The sequence below is a fragment of the Oryctolagus cuniculus genome, chromosome 13, assembly GCF_964237555.1.
Source record: "Oryctolagus cuniculus chromosome 13, mOryCun1.1, whole genome shotgun sequence".
Taxonomy (NCBI): Eukaryota; Metazoa; Chordata; class Mammalia; order Lagomorpha; family Leporidae; genus Oryctolagus; species Oryctolagus cuniculus.
The window spans coordinates 13,679,034-13,702,450 of record NC_091444.1 but is presented as its reverse complement, the minus strand read 5'-3'; the positions used below and the strand labels follow the sequence as shown (position 1 = coordinate 13,702,450).

At 39.8% G+C, this 23,417-nt stretch overlaps 1 protein-coding gene across 6 annotated transcripts in view; it reads right to left on the bottom strand.

Moving 5' to 3' along the window:
• The window catches only part of CRB1 (crumbs cell polarity complex component 1), a 231,195-nt gene that overhangs the window by 60,470 nt on the left and 147,308 nt on the right, over positions 1–23,417 (bottom strand). For all 6 annotated transcript variants that reach the window (XM_051820434.2, XM_070055059.1, XM_051820435.2 and 3 more), the window contains one exon: positions 208–1,164. In XM_051820434.2, coding sequence (XP_051676394.2) covers positions 208–1,164 — 957 coding nt within the window. The remainder of the gene's footprint in view (positions 1–207; positions 1,165–23,417) is intronic.

The window sequence follows — 23,417 nt, the reverse complement described above, 5'->3', positions numbered from 1 at the left end:
GCATGAGTGAAACTCATGTCCTATGAATCCACTCAAAATTAATTAATGCATATCGCTGCCCTCTTCCTTGTCCTCAACAGTGGCAACCAGCAGCGGACGTCCTGAGGGGTCATTATATTTTGTAACGGACAGTAGCCGGCCGGCTGTTTCTACTGTGACTGCTCTGCTCTGCGGCAGGGCGCTCCTGGGCACCCAGCCTTCTCTCACCTCTCAGACAGTCGGGGCCTGTGTAGGGCCTGTAGCAATCACACTGGTAACTAAGCCACAGGTTGGTGCAGTGTCCTCTGTTTTGACAAGGTTGATTTTCACACCAGTCCTTTCTCACACAGCCTGCCTTGACATTCGGTGAAGAGCCCTGTGCAATGTTCTCCAGGGTGATGTGATGCAAATCGATTTTAATGTCTTGGAGACAGCCTACAAAGGAAGGTGTGGGCGCTATATCAGAGATGTTCAGCAGGGCGATGGTCCTGTTGGTGGCGCCCACTGGGAAACCACCCAGAAAGGAGTCGTGTGAAGCACAGATTGACTGATGACTTAGAAATGGAGATGGAGCTGTAGCGATGCATTCGTCTTTGCAGGAGCTGTCCTTTAAGATAAGAGTCACGTCCTCTGCAAACGTGGCCTCCACGGGATGCCACTCCCCATCGCTGGTGTTGTGGGGAATGTACAGAAGCACCTTGGACTGATTACGGACTTGGACTAACAAGTGAACATAGCCTTTCAGAAGCGCCAGCTTGACAAACACGTCCCCGTGGCCTCGGAAAAGCAGAAGTGTGGTTGGCTGAACAGTCTGAAACCTGAGGGCTATGGTGCACACGGAGTCCACGGGGGGATCTGAACCACTTGTGACCCACAGGAAGCCATTGCCCTCAAACGAAAATGTGGTGATGATTTCACACAGGGACCCTGTATAGCCAGATGGACAGAGGCAGCTGAATCCGTGCTGGCCATCTTGGAAGTGGGGAATGCATATGCCATTATTTCGGCAGTGGTGGTGGGCACAGCCCAGGAGCACGTCAGAACAGTTCTCTCCTCCATAAAAGATTCCAGAAAGATTATCAAATGGGCATCGGCAGATATAATTCCCAGGCAAGTTCTCACAAGTACCACCATTTTGACAAGGATTTGAAGAGCATTCGTCGATGTCTTCTTCACAGTGTATTCCTGTTAAACAAATAAAGACTAAGTTATAATTACACATATAACAAATAGATCGGAAAAGGAGTTTTCATATAATTTTCACGCATAACCTTGCAGAAGTGCAGGGCTAACTCAAGTTTAGGAGTGTAAGGGAGCAGAATGTAAATAGTGTTTGAGGAAAACTGAAATGGATGATGTTACTCCACAACTATTGTGAAGAGACCCGCGTCATGGCAGGCTTTGAATTTTTCTCTTAGAAATAACATGCCAAATCCAGTGAGTAACTTGAAGTGTCACACACACACACACACACACACGCAGCACTGGATATCATAAAAATGGGACAAAAAAGGAAAGACTGTTCTAGTGGTAATGCTAGACATATGTGATTTGCTTGAGGGCTCCTTTCCCAGTTATGCCCTGCATGGCTAATTTCACTGTATTCTACTTGGAAACAATGATTATTAAAAAAAAAAAAAAGATTTGCTTATGTATTTGAAAGGCAAAATTAGAGAGAGGAAGAAACACAGAAAGAGATAGAAAGAGATCTTCCATCTGCTAATTCACTCCCTAAATGGCCACCACAGCCAGGGCTGGGCCAGACTGAAGGCAGAAAGCAGGCACTTCTTCTGGGTCTCCCACATGGGTGTCAGGGGCCTAAGCACTTGAGCCATCTTCCATTGCTCTCCCAGGTACATTAGCAGGGAGCTGGATTGGAAGTGGAGCAGCCAGTCTCAAACCAGTGCCCATATGGGATGCAGGTGTTGCAGGTGGCAGCTTTACTTGCTATGTCACAACACTAGCCCCAGGAATAAAGATTTTGTCTTCTGTCATATTTATAGTTCCCCACAACTCCTTAAACAAATGTCTGCAGTATGTAAGGCTGGTAGAAGGCTCTCACCATGGAGTGCTTCTACAGTGAAAGGGAGGCGTTTGCTCCTAACATGGAATTCTACCATGAATGGTGACATCTATTCCGTAACAAGCTCCTGCTTATAGTTTTGACTTCACTGTCATTTAGTCTTTTCCTTACTTCCAAATCAAAGAAGTATATCTAATATCCAATAACCGAATTATTAGGATTGACTTCATCAAGGTGAGAAGAATGAGCTTTTCCAACAGCATTCAAATGAATAGTGAAAACAAAAACTGACAAATGCATAGCTCTTTCTGGGTTCTCCCCACACCTTCTTCTATATGTTTATATTCATGCTCACCACGACTTTCTAAGATTTCCAGGGTCTATATTCCAGTTCCTTTTAACGAAAGTGGAGGTTTAGAAAGAGCGCTTCTGCAATTCGACCTTAAATTAACTAGGATTTTAAAATACAATCTGAAACTCTATTTTTAATTGATAATTTAGAGTATTTTCATTTATTGTATTTGAAATTTAGAGTATTAAATTATATTGATAATTTAGAGTATTCTCATGTATTATATTGGCTTTCCCATTTACCTTTATGTCTAATTTAAGACTTAATCAAAAAGCTCCTATATGGATCACACTGGATCTGAATTCCAGCAAGACTGTGTGATCTTGAACAAGTTACATTCACTTGTGTCAAGCAGTTAAGAGGAATATTGGACAACTTGTGAGGTAAGAATTAGTGAGAAGAATTTCCTTGCATCTAGATTAAAATCTCCAGAAGATCTCATGACTTTTCTGCTCACATTTCAAAAATAGTGTCATCATCACTCTTAAAAACCTATAGTGCAGGCCGGTGCCGTGGCTCACTAGGCTAATCCTCCGCCTTGAGGCACCGGCACACCGGGTTCTAGTCCCAGTCGGGGCACCGGATTCTGTCCCGGTTGCCCCTCTTCCAGGCCAGCCCTCTGCTGTGGCCCAGGAGTGCAGTGGAGGATGGCCCAAGTGCTTGGGCCCTGCACCCGCATGGGAGACCAGAAAAAACACCTGGCTCCTGGCTTCGGATCAGCGCGGTGCGCCGGCCGCAGCACACCAGCCGTGGCGGCCATTGGAGGGTGAACCAATGGCAAAAGGAAGACCTTTCTCTATGTCTCTCTCTCTCTCACTGTCCACTCTGCCTGTCAAAAATAAAAAAATAAAAAATAAAAAAAAAATCATGTTAAGCCACTGCTAACAATGCCGGCATCATATCTGAGAGAGCTGAGTCAAGTCCCGGTTACTCTGCTTCCCACTCAACTTCCTGCTAATGCGCCAGGGAAGGCATTGGTAGGGTGGCCTAACTGCTGGGGCCCCAGCTGCCCATGTGAGAAACCAGGATGGAGTTCCTGGCTCCTAGTTCTGGCCTGGCATGGACCTGGCTGTTATAGCCATTTGGAGAGTGAACCAGCAGATGAAAGAGTCTCTCTTGGTTGCTCAGCTTTTCAGATAAATAAATATTTTTACAAACATGTAGTAAATAGAATATCCCATCACACATAATGATCAAAAGTGTCAATGCAATTTAGAATGCAAACTTTTTTCTCGGCAAAGCCAACTTCAGGCTGTCCTGAAGGAAGACCTAAATGATTTCTCCCTTGTTTCCTATTCCTTCGCTCTCTCAGGTTAGGTGTCATCCTCCTGCATCTGAAGACTCCTCAAGCAGCTGAAAAATCCAACCTGCCTTGCCACAGCTTCCTCTCCTCCGCTTCCCAAGTTTAGGTGACACTGGAGTTGTCTCTGAAGCTACTTTCATGTTGCTTGGGACTGGATCATACCTGCCAACTCTAAATCAGAGGTAGGCTGCAACTGAACACAGAGGTCAGTCTCTCCAAGGCAATCTCTTTACAGATCCACTGCTGGAAACTGCCCTCAAGAATTTCCACAGAACCCTGAAAGCAGTGTCAGCTGGTCAAAAGCCTGAAGCCCATTATTTGCATTTTGACATTCTGCATTTTGATATTATTCATAATTAACTTTGGTGCCTGACAGCAACCACAGCTTGACCCCTTCATTGAAACTTCAATTTACCATTCTTTCAAATTTACAAAACATCTACTCTGTATCACACCCTCACAGAATGCTATGTGAGATGTGAAGAAAAAAGTACAGACCTGACCTCGGTATGCTTACAATACAATGGAATGAGAAATGTCTGTGAAGATTCTTTGTATATAGCAGGTTCCCACAGAATGTAAGCAGTATGTGAGGATCCAAGTTTGGCAATATCACAGCATATTTAGCAGTTTAAGGAGAAGACTTGGAATGAGAGAGAATGATAAATCTTTACAGATAACTCAATTTTGTAAATTAAATAAACGAATGCTGATTATATATCTATAATGTATAAAGTACTGTGGATAGCATGGAGTAGTACCTAGTTCTCCTTCAATGCGTTTAATGGAGTAAGACCATTTGTGAAACATTAAGCGACTGACTAAGAGCAAGGCTGAAGAGCTATCACTATGCAGTATGTTGTGGACTCTATCTACGCGGTGAACTACTGAAGTAACAGCTGCTGCGAAGCGCCTGGAAAATCATACCACTTAGGGATGGGCTGGGAAGGTCTTGTGGGGACAGAGCTCAATGCACCAGCTTTTCAAGTACAGATCACATTGATAAAGAGGTCACTGCATGCCTAAGTCAGCATATAAACAAAATGTTTTCCTGCAAAAAAGCCCGAGACATAGGGAGTTGACAATGAGTTTTGTGATCTGATTGGCGTGGAGGATTTATGTCGGAAAACCAAGTTAGAGGTAAGAAGTAGCTAGACTGCAGAAGGTCTGGGAACTTACAAGTTTTTTACTAATTTATTTCATTTTTATTGATTTACTTATTTATTTTTCTGGCAGTGGGAAGCAATGGGTGATTGTTGAATAAAAGACCAACGTGATTTCAAATAAAGATCTGTCCCACAGGAATATGTAACACAGACAGAAACAAGTAGCAACAGAGAGAGGAAGATCAGCAAGCCAGCTATTAAAATTGCCCACACGTAAAACTATGAGGGCCTGAAAAAGGACTCTAACTTCCTTATAATTTACTGTATCCTTCTTTTATTTATCTTTGTCCCACAAAAATTATACATGAAAGCACTTTTTTACTATTTGCTTGCTGTATTTTTTCTTATAATTCCTAAAATTTATGCATTTGATCTCTCACAAAATAAATGCTAGCAATTTGATTATGTCCTTTCTTTAAATATAAACAGGGAGGCTAGTTTTAAATTTGACCATCATTAAAAAGAAGGCAAAAAAGCCTATATTAGCATCAAAAGTCTGAAGAATGAAAAACATAGTTATGTATGATAAACCATGATTTATACTATTTATGGTACTCATACTGACTTTTAAAAAAGTTTATTGACATCTCCATTGTAAAATAAGGTCAAATATTTTCATTAACAGTTGGAAAAAACATTGAAATATTTGTATTGGTTATTTGGCATGGTAAAAACAGGATCTGCTGTCAATCAAGATAAAAGGATTAGTCAATATTGTAGGATTACCTGTGACATTCATTCTTCTTAATTAGGTATTTTAGTTAACTATGAAATGATTGTTTATGTCCAAGTGTTTACAGTATGAGGTGTATTACTTAAAGTTTACTCTTTTTTATGTGAAGTCAATTCACTTAAGTAAATAAAAACTATCACTTTGTTTTATTTTTCCAAAATTCATTAGGGTATCTAATTCTATTATCATATTGTGTTTCAAAAGTAATCATTTCTGCTAGTATATTTTGAAAATTCATCAAAATAGGTTATACAAGTTTCCTTCAAAAGTTCATGGAAAATTTTAGTTAAAAGATGTTTATTTTAGTCTAAAAATTTTGTAATACATGTATAGTTTTTTCAAAGTTCACATTTTCATGAACTTTATGAAAAGCACTCATATTAATGAATAACAAAAACACAGGTATAGATGGGCTTTATGTTTTAAATATTAATGTCATTGGCTATGAGAATGACTTTTGACTTTTGCATTGTTCTCACTTTGTTAAAAGGCATGGGTAGTGAAATATTTAGTTGAAAGTACTACACAGACTTATATACTAATAAGTAAGTTTCATTTTGATCTGTTTTAATCAACTTGGGTGTTTTCTTTATTTTTATACTGAGAAATCTAAGAGGAAATTAAATGTAAAAGCCAAGGACTCAAAGCATGAGTATATCCACTTTAGTGTACTCAAAAGTTTTTCTTTTCATTCAATAATAATATGTTACAGCATTAAATATTGTTAAATAAACACCTTTAACACTCTGATAACATATCTATTAGCTTATATAAGTAGTAATAAAAGAATGAGTTACCTATGAACATTGCCATTAAAATGGGAAAACCACGTGTCCAGGTTCCAAACATTTTCTTAGGGGGAAAAGAAAAGAGATGTCCATCCAAACATCTACAGGATTGACAGCGCAAGATTCTGACGATTTTGTGCCATCTCTGATAGTGTAAGCTCGTCTTTCAATGCCACCTTCTTCTGCTCAGGTAGCGAGTGTGAGGACTTATTTTTGACTCATTTCCCCTCCCCAAGCAGGATCAGTGAGGCTTACTGTAAGTCTCATCTGTGCTGCTTACCAGACCGACTTTATATTCTTAGATCCTCTCCCTGCTTTGCACGTGGCACTTCCCCCTTTTATGCCACACTAATGGAAGCTCACAGTATTGCAACACTGACATGGACTCCATTATCTTGGAAAAATCAGTTTTGAGAAATCAAAGTACAGACTGGCATTTTGGCCAATTCAGGAAAATTTATTAACAGTCTAATAAGACAACTACTAGAATTCACTTAATTGGAGCAATAAGAAGAAGTATAACACCTTTTAAGAACAATGTTTTTCCTATTATAGAAGATCAGGGCATGGTTTCTTCTCTCTTCACAATGAAAATGCTGGGTTTTGGTGTTATCTTTTTTCTGTTTTGCTTTTGAATAATGGATCAGAAATTCATGGCCACTTCAACTCTATTGAATGTCTATGCAGAGAATGTAAGGGAGAGAAAAGTTAAGGAAAAAGAGCAGAAGTATTCGTCAGAGAGACTGAGGTGAGAGCTGCGTTTTGCCCGCAGTCCCTGCAGGTTCCACATCTGGGGACTCAGCCTGATCCAAAACACACATTTTAAACTGTGTCTGTACAGAATATGTAAAAACCTTTTTGCCTTGTTATTATTTACTGAATAATACAGTCTAAAGCAATATACGTAGATTTACACTGTGCTAGACATTAGAGGTATCTAGAGCTGCTTGAAAGTCTACAGGAGGATTTCACAGGCTATGTGCAAATACTCTTCCATTCTGCATGAGACACTCAAGCATCTGCAGAGTTTTCTATCCAGGGGTTCCTGGAACCAATCTCCTGTGGATACTGAGGGACAACTGCTCGTGTGTTGTGCGCTCAGATTGAAAATTCCACCCTCAATGAAAGAATAACTGTGCTACTTGCTTCAAATCCAATTGCATTTAATTTCGTGCAACAGAACAGAATGACTATGTGAGGTATTTGAGTAGTTGGTGCTTGACTCTTTTTTATCCCTTCACATTTTCTCAGAGGGGGACTGGAGGCCTGTGGAATTCTCACGTAGGCAGAAGGGCAGCTGCGAGGTCATCTAAGGCTCCCAGAAGGACCATTGTGCCTAAACAGTTCATCATTAGAGCAATTTCCTGCGGTGGAGATCCTGATTCTTGGAAGCCTCTAAAAAGGTGGAAATGGTTCCTGGGGGGGAGGGGGGGGGTGCTAACTGTACCAGGAGGTAGTCGTGAATGCCTTATCTGAGTCTATCTAAGTCTACCAAAGGTCAGACAAGCTGTGATGGAAGCCAGGTGATAAGACAGAACGGATTTAATACTGCATTTCTTCATTCGTTCTTCTTAACTCTTCTTTACTGAAACCCCACTTTGCCTGCCATTGTTTAAGTATATGGAGACATGATATTGCGCCAAAGCAGACAGAATCCTACATCATGGGCCACACAGTCTGGCCAAGTTTAGAGCAGTGGGGAATGCTGAACCAAAGGGCCTTTGGACCTAAAGCAATAGTTAACACGTGGGGGTTAGATAGTGATGGTGGGATGATGAAGAGACACGGCACACCCAGAGTTCTGATCTATGGATCAGTTTGTGGAGGAGTTTCTAGTAGTTCTCAGGGAGACAGGGTAATGAAGTGGAATAAACAGAAACAGGGAGTCAGACAAAACTGGTTTTCAAATGACCTGTTTATTACTAGGCTATGAGGACTGTGGAAAACTAACAAGCATCTTTCAGATATTTTCTTCTTTCTTGATATATGTGGGCATAATAATGCTTATGAGATAATTATTTTTCTGCTGACAAAATGAGATAATTCAGTGCTTAGAGGATACTAGTCATTCAAACTAGTTTCAATATTTTTTCTGTGGATTGCATTAGGGAATAAATTAAATAAAAATACAGAAGGCATTTTTCCTAAATATTTGATCTTTGATCAGGTATTGTCTTTGTTACTGATGATGTTGTGGTTGTCAGGATCCAAAAAGACACTGACAGGCATGAATCATGGACTTTTATTATTTTATTTTATTTAACATTTATTTATTTATTTGAAGGCAGAGTTATAGAGAAGCAGAGGCAGAGAGAGAGGGAGAGAGGGGGAGAGAGAGAGAGAGAGGTCTTCTATCCGCTGTTTCACTCCCCAGATGGCTGCATCGGCTGGAGCTGCGCCAATCCGAAGCCAGGAGCCAGGAGCTTCTTCCAGGTCTCCCATGTGGGTGCAGGGGCCCAAGTACTTGGGCCATCTTTTACTGCTTTCCCAGGCCATAGCAGAGAGCTGTATTAGAAGTGGAGCAGCCTGGACTCAACCCGGCACCCATATGGGATGTCGGCACTGTAGACGGCAGCTTTCCCTGCTACGCTACAGCGCCGGCCCCAATCATGGACTTTTAAAAGAATTTTGTCAGCAAAAGAAATGTAAATTTGTTCATTCTGTCCTTAAATTTTATTAAAATGCAAACAAATCAACCTAGGGATGGTGTATAAAAACAGGATATAGAGTAGGGACATGGATTTAAAAAAATTATGACATTTACATTGTGGATACATATTCTAAAGTTAGAAGTAGATCTATATGGATACCTGTGGACAGAGCTCAATAATATGGTATCAAATAGAAGAAGGCAGAAAAAAATGAGAAATTTAGAATGCCATATACATATATATGTACATATAAACAAACCATAACAAGACATATGATTATATGAAAATCAGTTTATATATATAGTATATTGCAATGATTTTATAAGGAGGGGAGAAATGAATGAGGGTTAGAGAAACAGGATAGGACAGAAGTAATAGAATAGAATAGAACAGGCACAAAGCAAATAAGCCAAGGTTCTTGTGGCAACCAAAGAAAACAGATTTTCCTAGGCTGAGAATAGTTAACTCCTTTCACTTGAGACTTAACTACAAAACTGGCTGAAAGAGACATAGCTTACCAGACGGAAACATTGGATTTCAACTAATAATAAACAAATATCAGTAATTAACATTAATACTTACAGAATATAAGGCAGTTTATGATTTATTGTCTATATATCTATCATCTATTTAACCTATTTATTATCCCAACTTGTTTCGAAATCCAGATTTACAGTGGTGTGGCTTCCAAAATGTGGATGGCATTGGGGCTGTTATGGAGGACGACAGTATGTGGGGCAAAGGAAATGACAATCTCTCTCTAACCTCAGATTTTATAAGAGATTTTTTAACTTAGGAGGAAGAGATAAAAGATACACATTGCATTCAGGAAAGCTAATATGAAAGTGAGTTTACTTAAAAGGATGTCATTAGAGAAATTCTTGAAGGAAGTGAGGATATTTATAACCAAGAGAAGAGCAGATGCCAGGGCACATCTGAAGGGTCTATGTGAACTTGAAGGTCCATGCCCTGAAACTGTTTAATTTATTCCCACCAGTGAAGGCTGGCACAAACGGCGAGATGCCACCCGACGCGGGGTGTGTGCTCATTATGCCGAGTACAGCGGTCGATGCTGATCACTCACAGAGTCAGCTGTCTCAGGAGAGAGTTATGTTTCCTGACACTGGAGATGCGCGAATGCAGAAAGGGCTGCCATTCGGCACGGATGCTGCAATGGGATTTTAAGAAAAGGTGAGTTTCGGAGTTCAGTGCCCCATCAATTCTTCCGCCTGAGACCTTGTCGTAATTTCTAAGTAAGAATGTATTTCATGTATAATTTTAATTAAACAATATAAGTAAAGAATTCTCTAAGTGGGAACATACTGAATAAAGTAAGACCCAGCAGCTTCCCCATCCTGTCAGTTTCTCACATCTGTGAAAAGAGAAGGAATAGCATCCCGGGAGGGCTTCTGTAGGGCGTGCAAGAGGAATTGTTTGAACCATGTAGTTCCAGGTCACAATAGGAACTTATAAATGCCACTGGTCCTGCCATCATTTGTCTTCTCTAATTTTACTTACTTAAGAGGATACTAAGGTTTTATGATATCCACAGTTTCCCCATGTAGATTACAGTTAAATCTCATGTTCTTGAATGGCATTCACTATACAAACAGCCTTCACAAAGCTCAAGAAAATATGTATATGAAAAAACTGTGCATAGATTTCATTTTTTGTGCATCAAAATAAGCTTGTCTCTCAAGTACATTTGCCTATGAATATTTGAAGTCAGTTTACGGTAATCTCAACTCTGAACATAATCAACAGCCAAAAGTTATTCAAAGTGCTTCTGTGCTTACAGACAGAGATTATAAACTGATGAACTGTCAGGCCCAAATTCATTATTATCTTAAACTCAATTAAATAAGCTTGTTTATCAAATATCTCAGCTTCACTGGAATAGAATCATCAAAAAAGAAAGGCGGCCGGCACCGCGGCTCAATAGGCTAATCCTCCACCTTGCAGCGCCGGCACACCGGGTTCTAGTCCCAGTCGGGGCGCCGGATTCTGTCCCGGTTGCCCCTCTTCCAGGCCAGCTCTCTGCTGTGGCCCGGGAAGGCAGTGGAGGATGGCCCAAGTGCTTGGGCCCTGCACCCCATGGGAGACCAGGATAAGTACCTGGCTCCTGCCATCGGATCAGCACGATGCGCCAGCCGTGGCGGCCATTGGAGGGTGAACCAACGGCAAAAGGAAGACCTTTCTCTCTGTTTCTCTCTCTCACTGACCACTCTGCCTGTCAAAAAAAAAAAAAAAAAAAAAAAAAAAAAAAAAAAGGAAAAGAAAAGAAAGGGGGTCTTCCATGTGAATTTCCACAATAAGAAATGCCAACTGACAACTTCACATTGAATGTGAGTGGACAGAAAGTAACACCAACCAAGTTCCCCGCCTGGGTCATATATCCTGGTGAGGGCTTCACCTATGTGGGTGTCACTCATTTCAGTGCATCCTACCTTCATTTCACAGGTGGCAAAACTGAGCAAAGCTGTGGTTGGCATCATTTTGTCTAATTCCTGAAATGAGTGTTTTCTATACAGCACATTGCCTCTGAGGAAAATCACACACTGAGCTAGCATAAGATATCATTAAAAATATAGAAGTTTGGAATCATAGAAAATGAGAGTAAAATCACTTTCTAAACAGCATAGGACAATAATCAAAAATAAAAGTTATCAATAAAAAATTAAGTTGCATGCAATATTAAAATCCAGAAATGCAAGAAAGTATGTAATGCATATTTGAAATATTTTAATCTGAAATGCTTAAAAAGAAATTACTGATAATAATTGTAAAAATGTTTTATGTTGAAAGCTCTTTTATGTGGGCCACTCCAGTCTTTAATGATATCAGAAAAATGTGGCGTGATTGTTGGTGATTTGTTTGGATATTAAGATTGCTTACTTGTGTACAGCATAACCATGTATGCACTCCTTTGTTCTTTACTTTTACACATATTTAAATTGTGATATGAGACACATATACAAACACTCTCTAGACCTTCTATTTTTCAGTAGCATATGGTAGCGCAGATGAAAAATACTGAGCCCAGAGGAAGATTTCATTCAGTCCATTGTGTGAAAAGTATTCTAATATCTTCAAACGAAAGACAAAATAGCTGTAGAAAGCTTCACATCTCAGTTCTCCAATATGCTTGTTTTGCACTTCAAAAGTCACACTTTGAAGCTCAGTGAATGTAGGTAGCTGATTTTTAGTTACTTTATGGACTAACACACAGAAAGTGCAGCATTGCACATGCTCAGTCTTGTTGACATTACTTTGAAAAGTAATTTCAGAGAAACTCAACCCCGTTCAACCAGAGCTATCCTAATTGGCTTTGATCAGTAAATCATCAGAAACGACTCTGCTTTTGCTTAGTTCTTTTTTCCCTCTTGTCAAAAGTGAATGATTAAACACTTAAGTTGTGGTGAATTACAGAAATCGGCTTCGTATTGGGTTGGATGTGTTGTTATTCCAAGTACTGTTTTCTTTCTCTGTGCCGTGGTAAGAATCGGCTTTGCATTCCTTAGCAGCACTGGTTGTCATTTCTCACAAATTTATTAACATTTTCTTGTGCACAGTACAAAAATGATGTCAAAGGCCAAGTAAATTACTGACTTGGTAAAGTATGACATTCAAGGCCCTCTACAATCTGGCTTTTATTTATCTCCCAGAATTACTTTCCACTGCCAGTACATACATAGTCTATATTAAGACATTCTTAGTAGTATAAAAATTAACACACTTTCAACGCTTCCTCTGTCTTTTCCTTTGTCTTTCTATCTGTCTCTCTCTTTCTCTACTTATTCAAAATCCTATTTTCTGGGGTCAGCTCAGTGGGTACTTAACCCTATTGGGAAGCCTTCACTTGGGTCTCTCACTTGTTTGTCCTTGAACATCGGAGGCTTAGCCCAGCTCAGGCCAGCAGGGACTGCATCACATTGTTACTACTGATTGTTCAATATTTGTGATTTCCTTTCTTCAACTGTGCTGGAAGACCGTGAAGTGTAAATACTGCCTTCCGTCTTTACTTTCTAGAATTACATAACAGAACTGTATGTTATACACAGTATTATATAATGTTCACAGTACTATACAGTAATAGATAGTATAATATATTGAGTATATCTTTGATGAAATGTGTGTGATACTGTCACCCATTTCCTAAATGAAATAGATGTGTATTCACTCTATCCTGCATAAAGATGAGGCTACTGCATTGAAAGACAACTGAAGTCTTCACACAACACTAGAGTTAGGAACCCGGCATTCACAGATGTCTGAAGTATACACAGATGGATAATACAAATTTAAAAATCATTTCAAAAGGGATATTGGCATTTTGTGATTTATTGTTACTGTGTTTTTCTTGAGAGGGTTTACAATACAGACTACTTAAAATTTAATAGAGTAAGAAACTCTTTGTGTCGGGCAAAGTATGTTTAAAAATGTAGGTTGTTAAGGCGTATCCCTAGAAGCTCTGATTCCGCAAATCTATCCTGGACCCAGACACTGCATTTTATAAGCACTCCCAGGAAGTTCTGATAATGGCGCTCCACAGACCTGGGTTAATATTTTAGCAATGGGGCTAAACATTGTTGTGGTGCAGCAGGTTAACACCCTGGCCTGAAGCACCAGCATCCTATATGGTTGCGGCCATCTAGGGAGTGAACCATAGGACAGAAGACCTCTCTCTCTCTCTGTCTCTACCTCTCTCTGTAACTCTGTCTTTCAAATAAATAAAATAAATCTTTTAAAAAATATTTCATAAGAAATTCAAAGGGCCACTTAGTCCAAAAAAGGCCAAGAAGCCCTGAATGATGGAAAGATTCCCATTTTATCTACCAATGTAGTTCAGGAACTGGGCTCTTGGTTATTTGATTTCTTGATAGAAGGCTGGAAACACTTCACCAAAATATGTTTTTAACATCGCAATTTGACCCAAACCTGAAGTCTCTAACTTACCCTGTATCTCAACATATTCTGCACATTAGCTCAATAAATTCCATTATGCTCTTCATAAAATAGAAAGAACATATTAAATATAGAATAAAGAATTTCCCTCCACATTTTGTCTTTTGTTCTAATCATTTTTTTGCTTTTGACCTTAGTACATTCTTAAGGTTAAAAAAAATTTTGGCATGTTGTAGCACGCAAACACTGACTTGGCTTTTTTTAAATTGCTTTTCATATATTAATTGACAAGCTATTAGGTAGGAAGTCAGAAATGAGCTTATGTGTGTGTGACAAAGGCTTAAGGAATTGACATCTACAGTGGTCCAGCATCCTCATCTCAAAGTCGTCCAGATAACCTTCCAGGTGCAGCCAGTATCTGCATTTCAAACGTCCTGCCCTGCCCGGATCCTGATGACCTTCCAGGAGGTCCTGCCCCTTCTACCTGATAAACGTCCTTCCTCTAAGGCGGGGCGAAACCAGCCAGGCTTCTCCTGTCTGATAAGGAGTGGCCATTAGGGGAGTGAACCAACGGAAGGAAGACTTTCCTCTGTTTCTCTCTCACTGTCTATAACTCTCTCTCTGTCTCTCTCACTGTCTAACTCTGCCTGGAAGAAAAAAAAAAAAAAAAGAACAGATGGTTGTTAACTACAAGAAAGAGAGTAGGTATTGTCTTCCTATAGACACCTGAGTTGGGGCTTTGACTATGCCCCAGGGTAGTCAATGAACAAGACCAATGACAGATCATACATTTATTCTGTTGGCAAACACAGAGTGTGGCTTTGCAGTTGCTAAGGAAACAGATGAGCAAGAGAGAAACAGAGAGAGAGAAACTCACCACATCCAACATCAGATGGTAGTCATGTATGAGTTAGGATGATTTGGCCTCAAACTACAGAAAACAAGTGACACTTGTAAATTGTAACATGTGTTAAAGAAAGACATCAGGGCTGTTTGACTTCAAGACTCATCAAGGTCAAAAACTCAGGTATCTACCATCTCTTTGCTCTGTTTCACCAAAGCCTATTTTCACAGTTACAGAATGGCTGCAAGTGGCACTTTATGTACATGATTTCACACTCACTAGTTTCTGATAGGTTTTCCTTGAGAAAAAAAAAAAAATGAGAACTATCCTAGAAGCCATCAGCAAAACCTTGCTCATTTCCTTTTCTAAATGGAAGGAGGAGGGACCAGGGTTATTCTTTGGAACTGAGTGGAATCAGCTTATTCTAATGTGCATGGCATCTGGGAAAAAAGGATATTAAAGACTCAGAGTTCTTTTAGGAAGGAGTACAGAGAGAATGCATGGTGGTAGGACAAACATATATTGTGTGTGTGTGTGTGTGTGTGTCCATTATGCATCCTTAGTGCTCCACAAAAGAAAGGGAATGTAACTCTAAAAAACTAAAGGGAAAAAGGCCAAAATGTGATTAATAAAGGAGCATGAAGAACCTTTTAGACTGCACTATATTCATAATAATAGGCATAAAAAGTGGGTTTCTATGGAAATGAAGTAAAAAGATGTAAGGAAAAAAGGGTAAAATGAGAAGGCAACAGGGTGAGATTAGGAAATACAGATTAATGTCATAAAAATAAGGATAAACTAAAACTAGAATTGCAATAGTGCTATTAAAATCTGTATTGGAGACAGAAAAATGAAAAATTTGTCCTGCAAATAATGAAATATACATGATCTAAGAGTTGCTTACGCAGATATGTTTAGTTGGTGAGACTTCATTGAACTACATACTAAGGTTTGATTTATTTTATTTTTATTTATTGTACTTTACTAAACAAAATATTTAAAAATCCTATGTGTGATAAGAGAAGAAAACGGAGAAGCTCTTCTAGAAACAAAAGGACTAGCAAATAGGAAACTGGACTTTAATATTTTAAGTATATCTCAGAGAGAAATCAAAGCAACTTCAAAGACTAATAATATGTTTATTTTTTTCCAGCTGAATAAGATTTGAGACTGCAGATAAAAATGAATGACTATATTTCAGTCAGTGTTAATGAAAAAACATTTATCTAGAAAGTGATGAAAATAATCAACTGTGGGGATGGGCATTATGGCACAGCAGGTTAAGGTGCCATTTATATGCCCGCAATCCATATCAAAGTCCAATTAGAGTCCTGGCTCCTTTACTTCCAACTCAACTTCCTCCTTATGTGCTTGGGAAGACAGCAGATAATAGTCCAAGAACTAGGATTCCTGACACCCTTGTGAGAGAATCCAATGGAGTTTCTGGCTCCTGGCTTTGAAAAAGATTAGAGGGCAGATTGTTCAAGAATTGGACATAAGCACTAATACAAGTTCATTCTAAAGTTATCTATAAATAATTTTGAAAAAAGAGATCATAAAATATGTCATAATTATCCAAAGTTATTTTTCAAAATGAAATTTTGAAACATAAAATATTTCAAACATAAAATTTTGAACATAAAAATAATTGTGTGATAATGATCTGTTCCCAAACTCATGATTATGCACCAAAGATCAAGCTTTCATAGAGAGCTGCAGCTTCAGTATAAACTGTGAGATCCTTGTCTTGAATAGTGGCATGATTTAATTTTGACTTCGATTATTAGAGAAATTATTTAAAATCTAAATTTAAAATAATTGGATAAAAATAAGGCACATAAATTCCAAAACATTGGTGAAGATAAAAGTCCACAGAATAATAATATAAAAAGAAAAATACATACAACAATCAGCAAACCAGAAAATGAAAAAGTGGAAACAAAACAAAAGAAGCATTATGAAAATAAATATAAATGGTTAAGCTTACAATTAAAACACAGAGATTTAAAAGTTGTGTCATAGCAACTTGTCTAGGTCTACTCTACTCCCACGAAAAAAGGGAAATCCAAGATGGCTGAAGAGTGAGAAGCTGCACTGACATCATCCACAAAAAAAAACAAAGGAAGGACTGTGTTTCCAGAGGGAAACGTGGTAAAAATTTTCCATGGAGAACTGAGAGAATACAGCAGAGATTACGTGGGACACTGAGGAAAGAGGACAGTCACATTGTTGTGCCTAGTCAAGTGACCCAGCCAACTGCAGGCTGGGAAATGCCATCTTCCCAAGTCAAGGCAATTTATAAGAAGTGCGTGTCATGCCACCTGCAGCTTTAACTGAGAGAGAATTCTACAGCACCCCCACTGATTTTAACTCCAGGCTGGGGATCTGATTGGGATCTGAGCAACTACTTGGCTCTGAAAAGGGAAGCCACATTACCTCCTCCCCACCCCTCACTTCCACAAAGTGTCAGACTCAATTGGTTGTGTAGAGTCATGCAGCTGATCTCTGTCCCATTGCTTCCAGAAGCAACCAGATCATGAGTCAGGACAACTTACCAAGTGGAAAGCATACCCCTGTATCCTGAAACTGTGGGAATTTTGAGCAGAAGCCCTGGAACTGTGCTCACTCACTCTATGTGAATGGGGGGGTCTCCCTCAGCTGTTTGGGGCTGGCACCAGCAACAGCCCATAAAGCATCTGGACTCATCCTGAGGAAGTTCCCTCCATACCTCCTAGCTCACAGGTACAAACTTTAGCAATATCCTTTATGCACTGAGAAATGAAGACTGCTTTAACCGTGCATTGCACAGAATTGGGACTGTTGATGTTGGGATTATAATCTTTGTTGTATTTTGCACTTGTTGTATCTGGAGTGCTCTATCTGCATTGCTCTGCTTTGGACAGGTGGTTGCCCTATCCCCAAGACCTGGTTCCCACCCTGGGAAATCTGGGTAACAATCTCATTGTACCCTGCAACACCAGGACTGTTATGATCAATACTAATGTACTCAAACACACTGGAATCTAGGGAAGATCCTGTCTGTATTCCTCCTCTTTGCCAGTGAAAAGCCTCCTGTATATCTTGTATTCACCCTGCAGGACAGGAGCAGAGTAAGTTTGCACCCCCCAGTCCTGGGACTAGGGCTGTTGGTGTTACAAACTCCAGTACTACTAGTTTTAGTCTCCCAAAAGGACCTGAAGAAGGGTCAACCAGCAGTACATACTCCTAGAGCCACAATTATTTGTTCCACAAGCCCAAGCATCACTCAGGCTTGACCGTGGGACAAGGGGACAGCTCCTTTTGCGTCCCTCAGCACCAAGATCAAGGCCCTGGTTATCACACTATATAGTGTGACTGACACCAAACTCCCTGGAGGCTGAAGATATATACCACAGGAAGCCCACATTCACCTCAAAGTCACACTTCTGCCTCTACAAACTGCTGAGACTAGACCACTGTGTCACTTATAGATACAGCTGACTGAATAAGGCAAAGGAAATCACTCAGAGGTTACAATTCTGGGCTTACTTAGAACCAAAGCCAAAGCAACAAGCCAAGTCATACTCTATATTCCATATAAACCATAAACTCTTTTCCAATAAAACCTGCTTCACGAAGAAGGAACTATAATGCTAGATCCATAAATGTCAGTGTAAGAACAGAGGAAACATGAAGAAGCAAAGCAGAGTGACACCTCCAAAAGAGCACAGTAGTTTTCCAGAATTAGATCCTGATCTGGAGGAAAACTGTGGAATGCGGACACATAGTTCTTATAGCTTAAATAGAAAGCCAAAAGAAATGAAAATATCAATAGGTAACATGAATGTAAATCCACTGAGAAATCATTGAGAAGAATCAAATAAAATTTTGGAGATGAAAACTTCAATTAGTGAAACAGAATATTTGAGAGCTTCAGCAGCACAATAGACCAAGTGAAGGAAAAAACTTCAGATTTGGAGGATAACACTTTTGAAATAACCCAATCAGTTAAAGCGAAAAGAACTTCAAAAAAATGAAGAAAGTCTACCTGAAATATTGGACCAAAGATGCACATTACAGGGCTTCCTCAAGGAGACTAGAAGGAAAAAAGGCTTTGAGAATCTGGTAAACTAAATAGTAGTAAGAGTAGGTTGAAATCTGGACACCCAGGTACAGGAAACTCAATGGACTCAGCAGACTCAACCAACAAAGATCTTCTCCAAGGTATACTGCATCAAATTGCCAAAACTTAAGGACTGAGGCCAGCGCTGTGTTGTAGTGGGTAAAGCCACTGCCTGCAGTGCCGGCATCCCATATGGATTCCTGTTCAAGTCCCAGTTGCTCCACTTCTGATCCAGCTCTCTGCTATGGCCTGGGGAAGCAGTAGGAAATGGTCCAAGTCCTTGGGCCCCTATACCCACGTGAGAGACCTGGAGGAAGCTCCAGCCATTGTGGCCATTTGGGGAGTGAACCAGTGGATGGAAGACCTCTCTCTCCCTCTCTGCTCCTGTCTCTCTGTAATTCTGTCTTTCAAATAAATAAATAAACCTTTTAAAAAAAGTTAAAGACAAGGAGAGAATCCTAAAAACAGTAAGAGAAAAGTGTCAAATTACATATAAAGGAAAGTCAGTTAGACTAACAGCAGACTTCTCAGCAGAAACCCTACATGCCAGAAGAGAGTGGGATGACATATTCAAGGTCTAAAAAGAAAAAAATTCTAACCAAGAATACTACATCAAGGGAAGCTATCCTTTGGAGGTGAAGAAGTTTCTGCTCTTATGTGCAAAAACTGGGAGAATTCACCACCACCAGACCAGCCTTAGAAGAAATTCTGAAGGGAGCCCTACAGTAGAAGTAAGGACCATGAAAATACATGACAATACCAAACTGGCTAATAGAACAGGTTTAATCAATAGTCAATCAACAAAATGACAGGTATTAGCTCTATCAATACTAACCTTGACTGTAAATAGACTAAATCCCCCAGCCAAAAGATTTAGGTTGGCTGAATGATAAAAAAATCAAGAACCCACTATATGCCGCCTACAAGAAAATCACTTCACAAATAAAGATACAAATAGACCAAAAGTAAAGGGCTAGAAAAAAACCAGGCAAATAGAAAGCAACAATGAGAAGTGACTATCTCCATATCAGATAAAACAGACTTTAAATCAAAAACTGTAAAAGGACACAAAGAAGGACATTATATGTTGATAAAAGGATTGATTCAGCAAGAAGATATAACAATCAAAAATGTATAAGCACTAAACAAAAGACCTTTCAGGCATAAATAGCAAATACTATTAGATCTAAATGAAAGAAACACTTCAATACAATAGTAGTGATGTCTTCAACACCCCTCTCATCGATGGACAGATCATCCAGACAGAAAATCAATAAAGCTGTATTGGAGTTATACCATATTGCTGAGCAAAGGGACCTAACAGGCATTTACAAGACTTTTCACCCAACAACTACAGAATACACATTCTTCTTACTAGCACATGGAACATTTTCTAGGATAGACCCATATATTGTGCCACAAATTAATACTCAGTAAATTTTAAAAGATTGAAATCATACCATGTATGTTCTCAGACCACAAAGGAATAAACCTAGAAGTCAACAATAAGAATAGAACATTTGCAGCAAATGGAAGCTAAACAACATGGTACTGAATGGTTAATGGGTCATTGTAGAAATTAAAATTGTAGGAGCTGGTGCTGTGACATAACAGATAAAGCCACTACCCACAGATCCAGCATCTCATATGGGCACCAGTTCGAGTCCTGGCTGCTCCACTTCTAATCCAGCTCTCTACTATGGCCTAGGAAAGCAGTAGATGAGCCAAGTCTTTGGGCCCCTGCACCCATGTGGGAGACCCGGACGAAGCTCCTAGCTTTGGATTGGCACAGCTCTGGCTGTTGTGGACACTCGGGGAGTGAACCAGCAGATGAAAGATCTCTTTCTCTCTCTCTGTTTCTGCCTCTGTAACTCTATCTTTAAAATAAATAAATCTTAAAAAAAAAAAGAAATTAAAAAGATAATCATAAACTTTCTTGAAATAAGTGAAAATGAAAACACATCAAAACCTGTGGGATATATCAAAAGCAGTATTAAAAGGGAAATTTATAGCATTTTACTTACATTAAAAAAGAGAAATGCCTCAAGTGATCTAATAATGTATCCCAAAGACAGAAAAGCAAGAATAAACCAAACCCCAAGTCAGCAAAGGTGAGAAATAATAAGGATCAGCACGAAAATGGATGAAAATGAAACTAAAAAAATACAAAAGATCAACAAAACAAACTGCTAGTGTTTTTTTTTTGTTTGTTTGTTTTTGTTTGTTTGGTTTTTGTTTTTTTTTTTTTTTGGACAGGCAGAGTGGACAGTGAGAGAGAGAGAGACAGAGAGAAAGGTCTTCCTTTGCCATTGGTTCACCCTCCAATGGCTGCCGTGGCCGGTGCACCATGCTGATCCAAAGCCAGGAGCCAGGTGCTTCTCCTGGTCTCCCATGGGGTGCAGGGCCCAAGCACTTGGGCCGTCATCCACTGCACTCCCGGGCCACAGCAGAGAGCTGGCCTGGAAGAGGGGCAACCGGGACAGAATCTGGCACCCCGACCGGGACTAGAACCCCGTGTGTGGGCGCCGCAAGGCGGAGATTAGCCCATTGAGCCGCGGTGCCAGCCAACAAGCAGCTAGTTTTTTAAGAAGATAAGCAAAATAGGCAAATGGTTAGCCAGACTAATAAAGAAAAAAATTAATAAAATTACACATGAAAAGGAGAAATTACAACCAACACCATTGATATACAAAAGATCATGTGATATGTATTCTGAAGACATATGAAAAACTACATGTTAATAAACTGGAAACCTCTAAAAAATGAAAAAATTCCTGTATATGTAATATATAATGATATACAATCTATGAAGATTAAGTCATGAAGCTATAACCAATCTACAGTCCCATAACAAGCAATAAGAATGAAGCGTTAATCAAAAGTCTTCCACCAAGGAAAAGTCCAGGACCTGACGGCTTTACTACTGAATGCTATAAAACATTTAAAGAGGAACTAACTCCAATACCTTTCAAATGATTCCAAAATACTGAGCAGGATGGAACTCTGCCCACCTATTTTTATGAGGCCAGCATCACTCTTATACCAAAACCAAACAAAGACACAGTATGAAAAGAAAACTACAGCTCTATATCCTTACTGAACATGGATGCCAAGACTCTCAATAAAATGTTAGCAAACTGACACCAAAACCATATCAGAAAGATCACACATCACCATCAAGTGTGATTTATCCCAGAGATTTAAGGATGGTTTAACATTCACAGATCAATAAATGTCATAAATCACATCAACAGAATGAAAAACAGAAACTGTATGCTAGTCTTAATAGATGCAGAGAAATCATTTGCTAAGATTATCCCATCATGATAAAAGAAAACCCTCCACAAATTAGGCATAGAAGAACATAACCTCAAAATCACGAAGGCTGTCTATGAGAAACCAATAGCCAATATTACACTGGATAGGGGAAAACTGAAAGCATTTCCCCTCATATTGGAACAAGAAGAGGATGACCACCTTCACCTCTCTAATTCAGTATAGTATTAGATGTGTTAGCAAGAGTTAGGGAAGAGAAAGAAATAAAAGACATCAAAATTGGAAAAGAGGAAATCAAAATATCCATGTTTGCAGATGATATGACGTTGTACATGGGAAAAACCTAAACATTCCACCAAAAGGCTGTTAGAGGGTCCAGGCTTGTGGCAGAGCTGTAATGTCACTGCCTGCAATACCAGCATCCCATATGAGCACCAGCACATGTCCCACTTCCTATAGAACCCCCTGCTAATGGCCTGGGAAAAGCAGGGGAGGTCGACCCAAGTGCTTGGGACACTGCCATTCAGATGAAACTGCTGGCTACTGGCTTCAGCCTGGCTTAGTCCCAGCTGTTGTGGCCATCTGGGGAGTAAACTAGCAGATGGAAGAGTCTCTCTTTTTCTTTACCCCCCCTCCCCTCTGTGTGTGTTTGTGTGTGTGTATGTGTGCCCCCCACTCTGTGTAACTCTGACTTTCAAATAAATAAACAAATAAATAAATAAATATGTTTTAAAAAAGCAGTTAGAACTGAGAAACTAACCCAGTAAAATTTCAGATTACAAAATAATACACAAAAAATTGGCTTTTTAATACACTGATTATGAACTGATCAAAAGAGAAATCAGGAAAGAAATCCCACTCACAACAATCTCCCTCCAAGTCAAATATTTAGATATAAATTTAGGTCAGTGCCGTGGCTCAATAGGCTAATCCTCCGCCTTGCGGCGCCGGCACACCAGGTTCTAGTCCCGGTCTGGGCACCAGATTCTGTCCCGGTTGCCCCTCTTCCAGGCCAGCTCTCTGCTATGGCCCAGGAGTGCAGTGGAGGATGGCCCAAGTCCTTGGGCCCTGCACCTGCATGGGAGACCAGGAAAAGCACCTGGCTCCTGCCTTCGGATCAGCGCGATGCGCCGGCCACAGCGCTCCGGCCGCGGCGGCCATTGGAGGGTGAACCAACGGCAAAAGGAAGACCTTTCTCTCTGTCTCTCTCTCTCTCACTGTCCACTCTGCCTGTCAAAAAAAAAAAATTAAAAAAAAAATCATATGGACTCACAAAAGACCTGAAATAGCCAAAG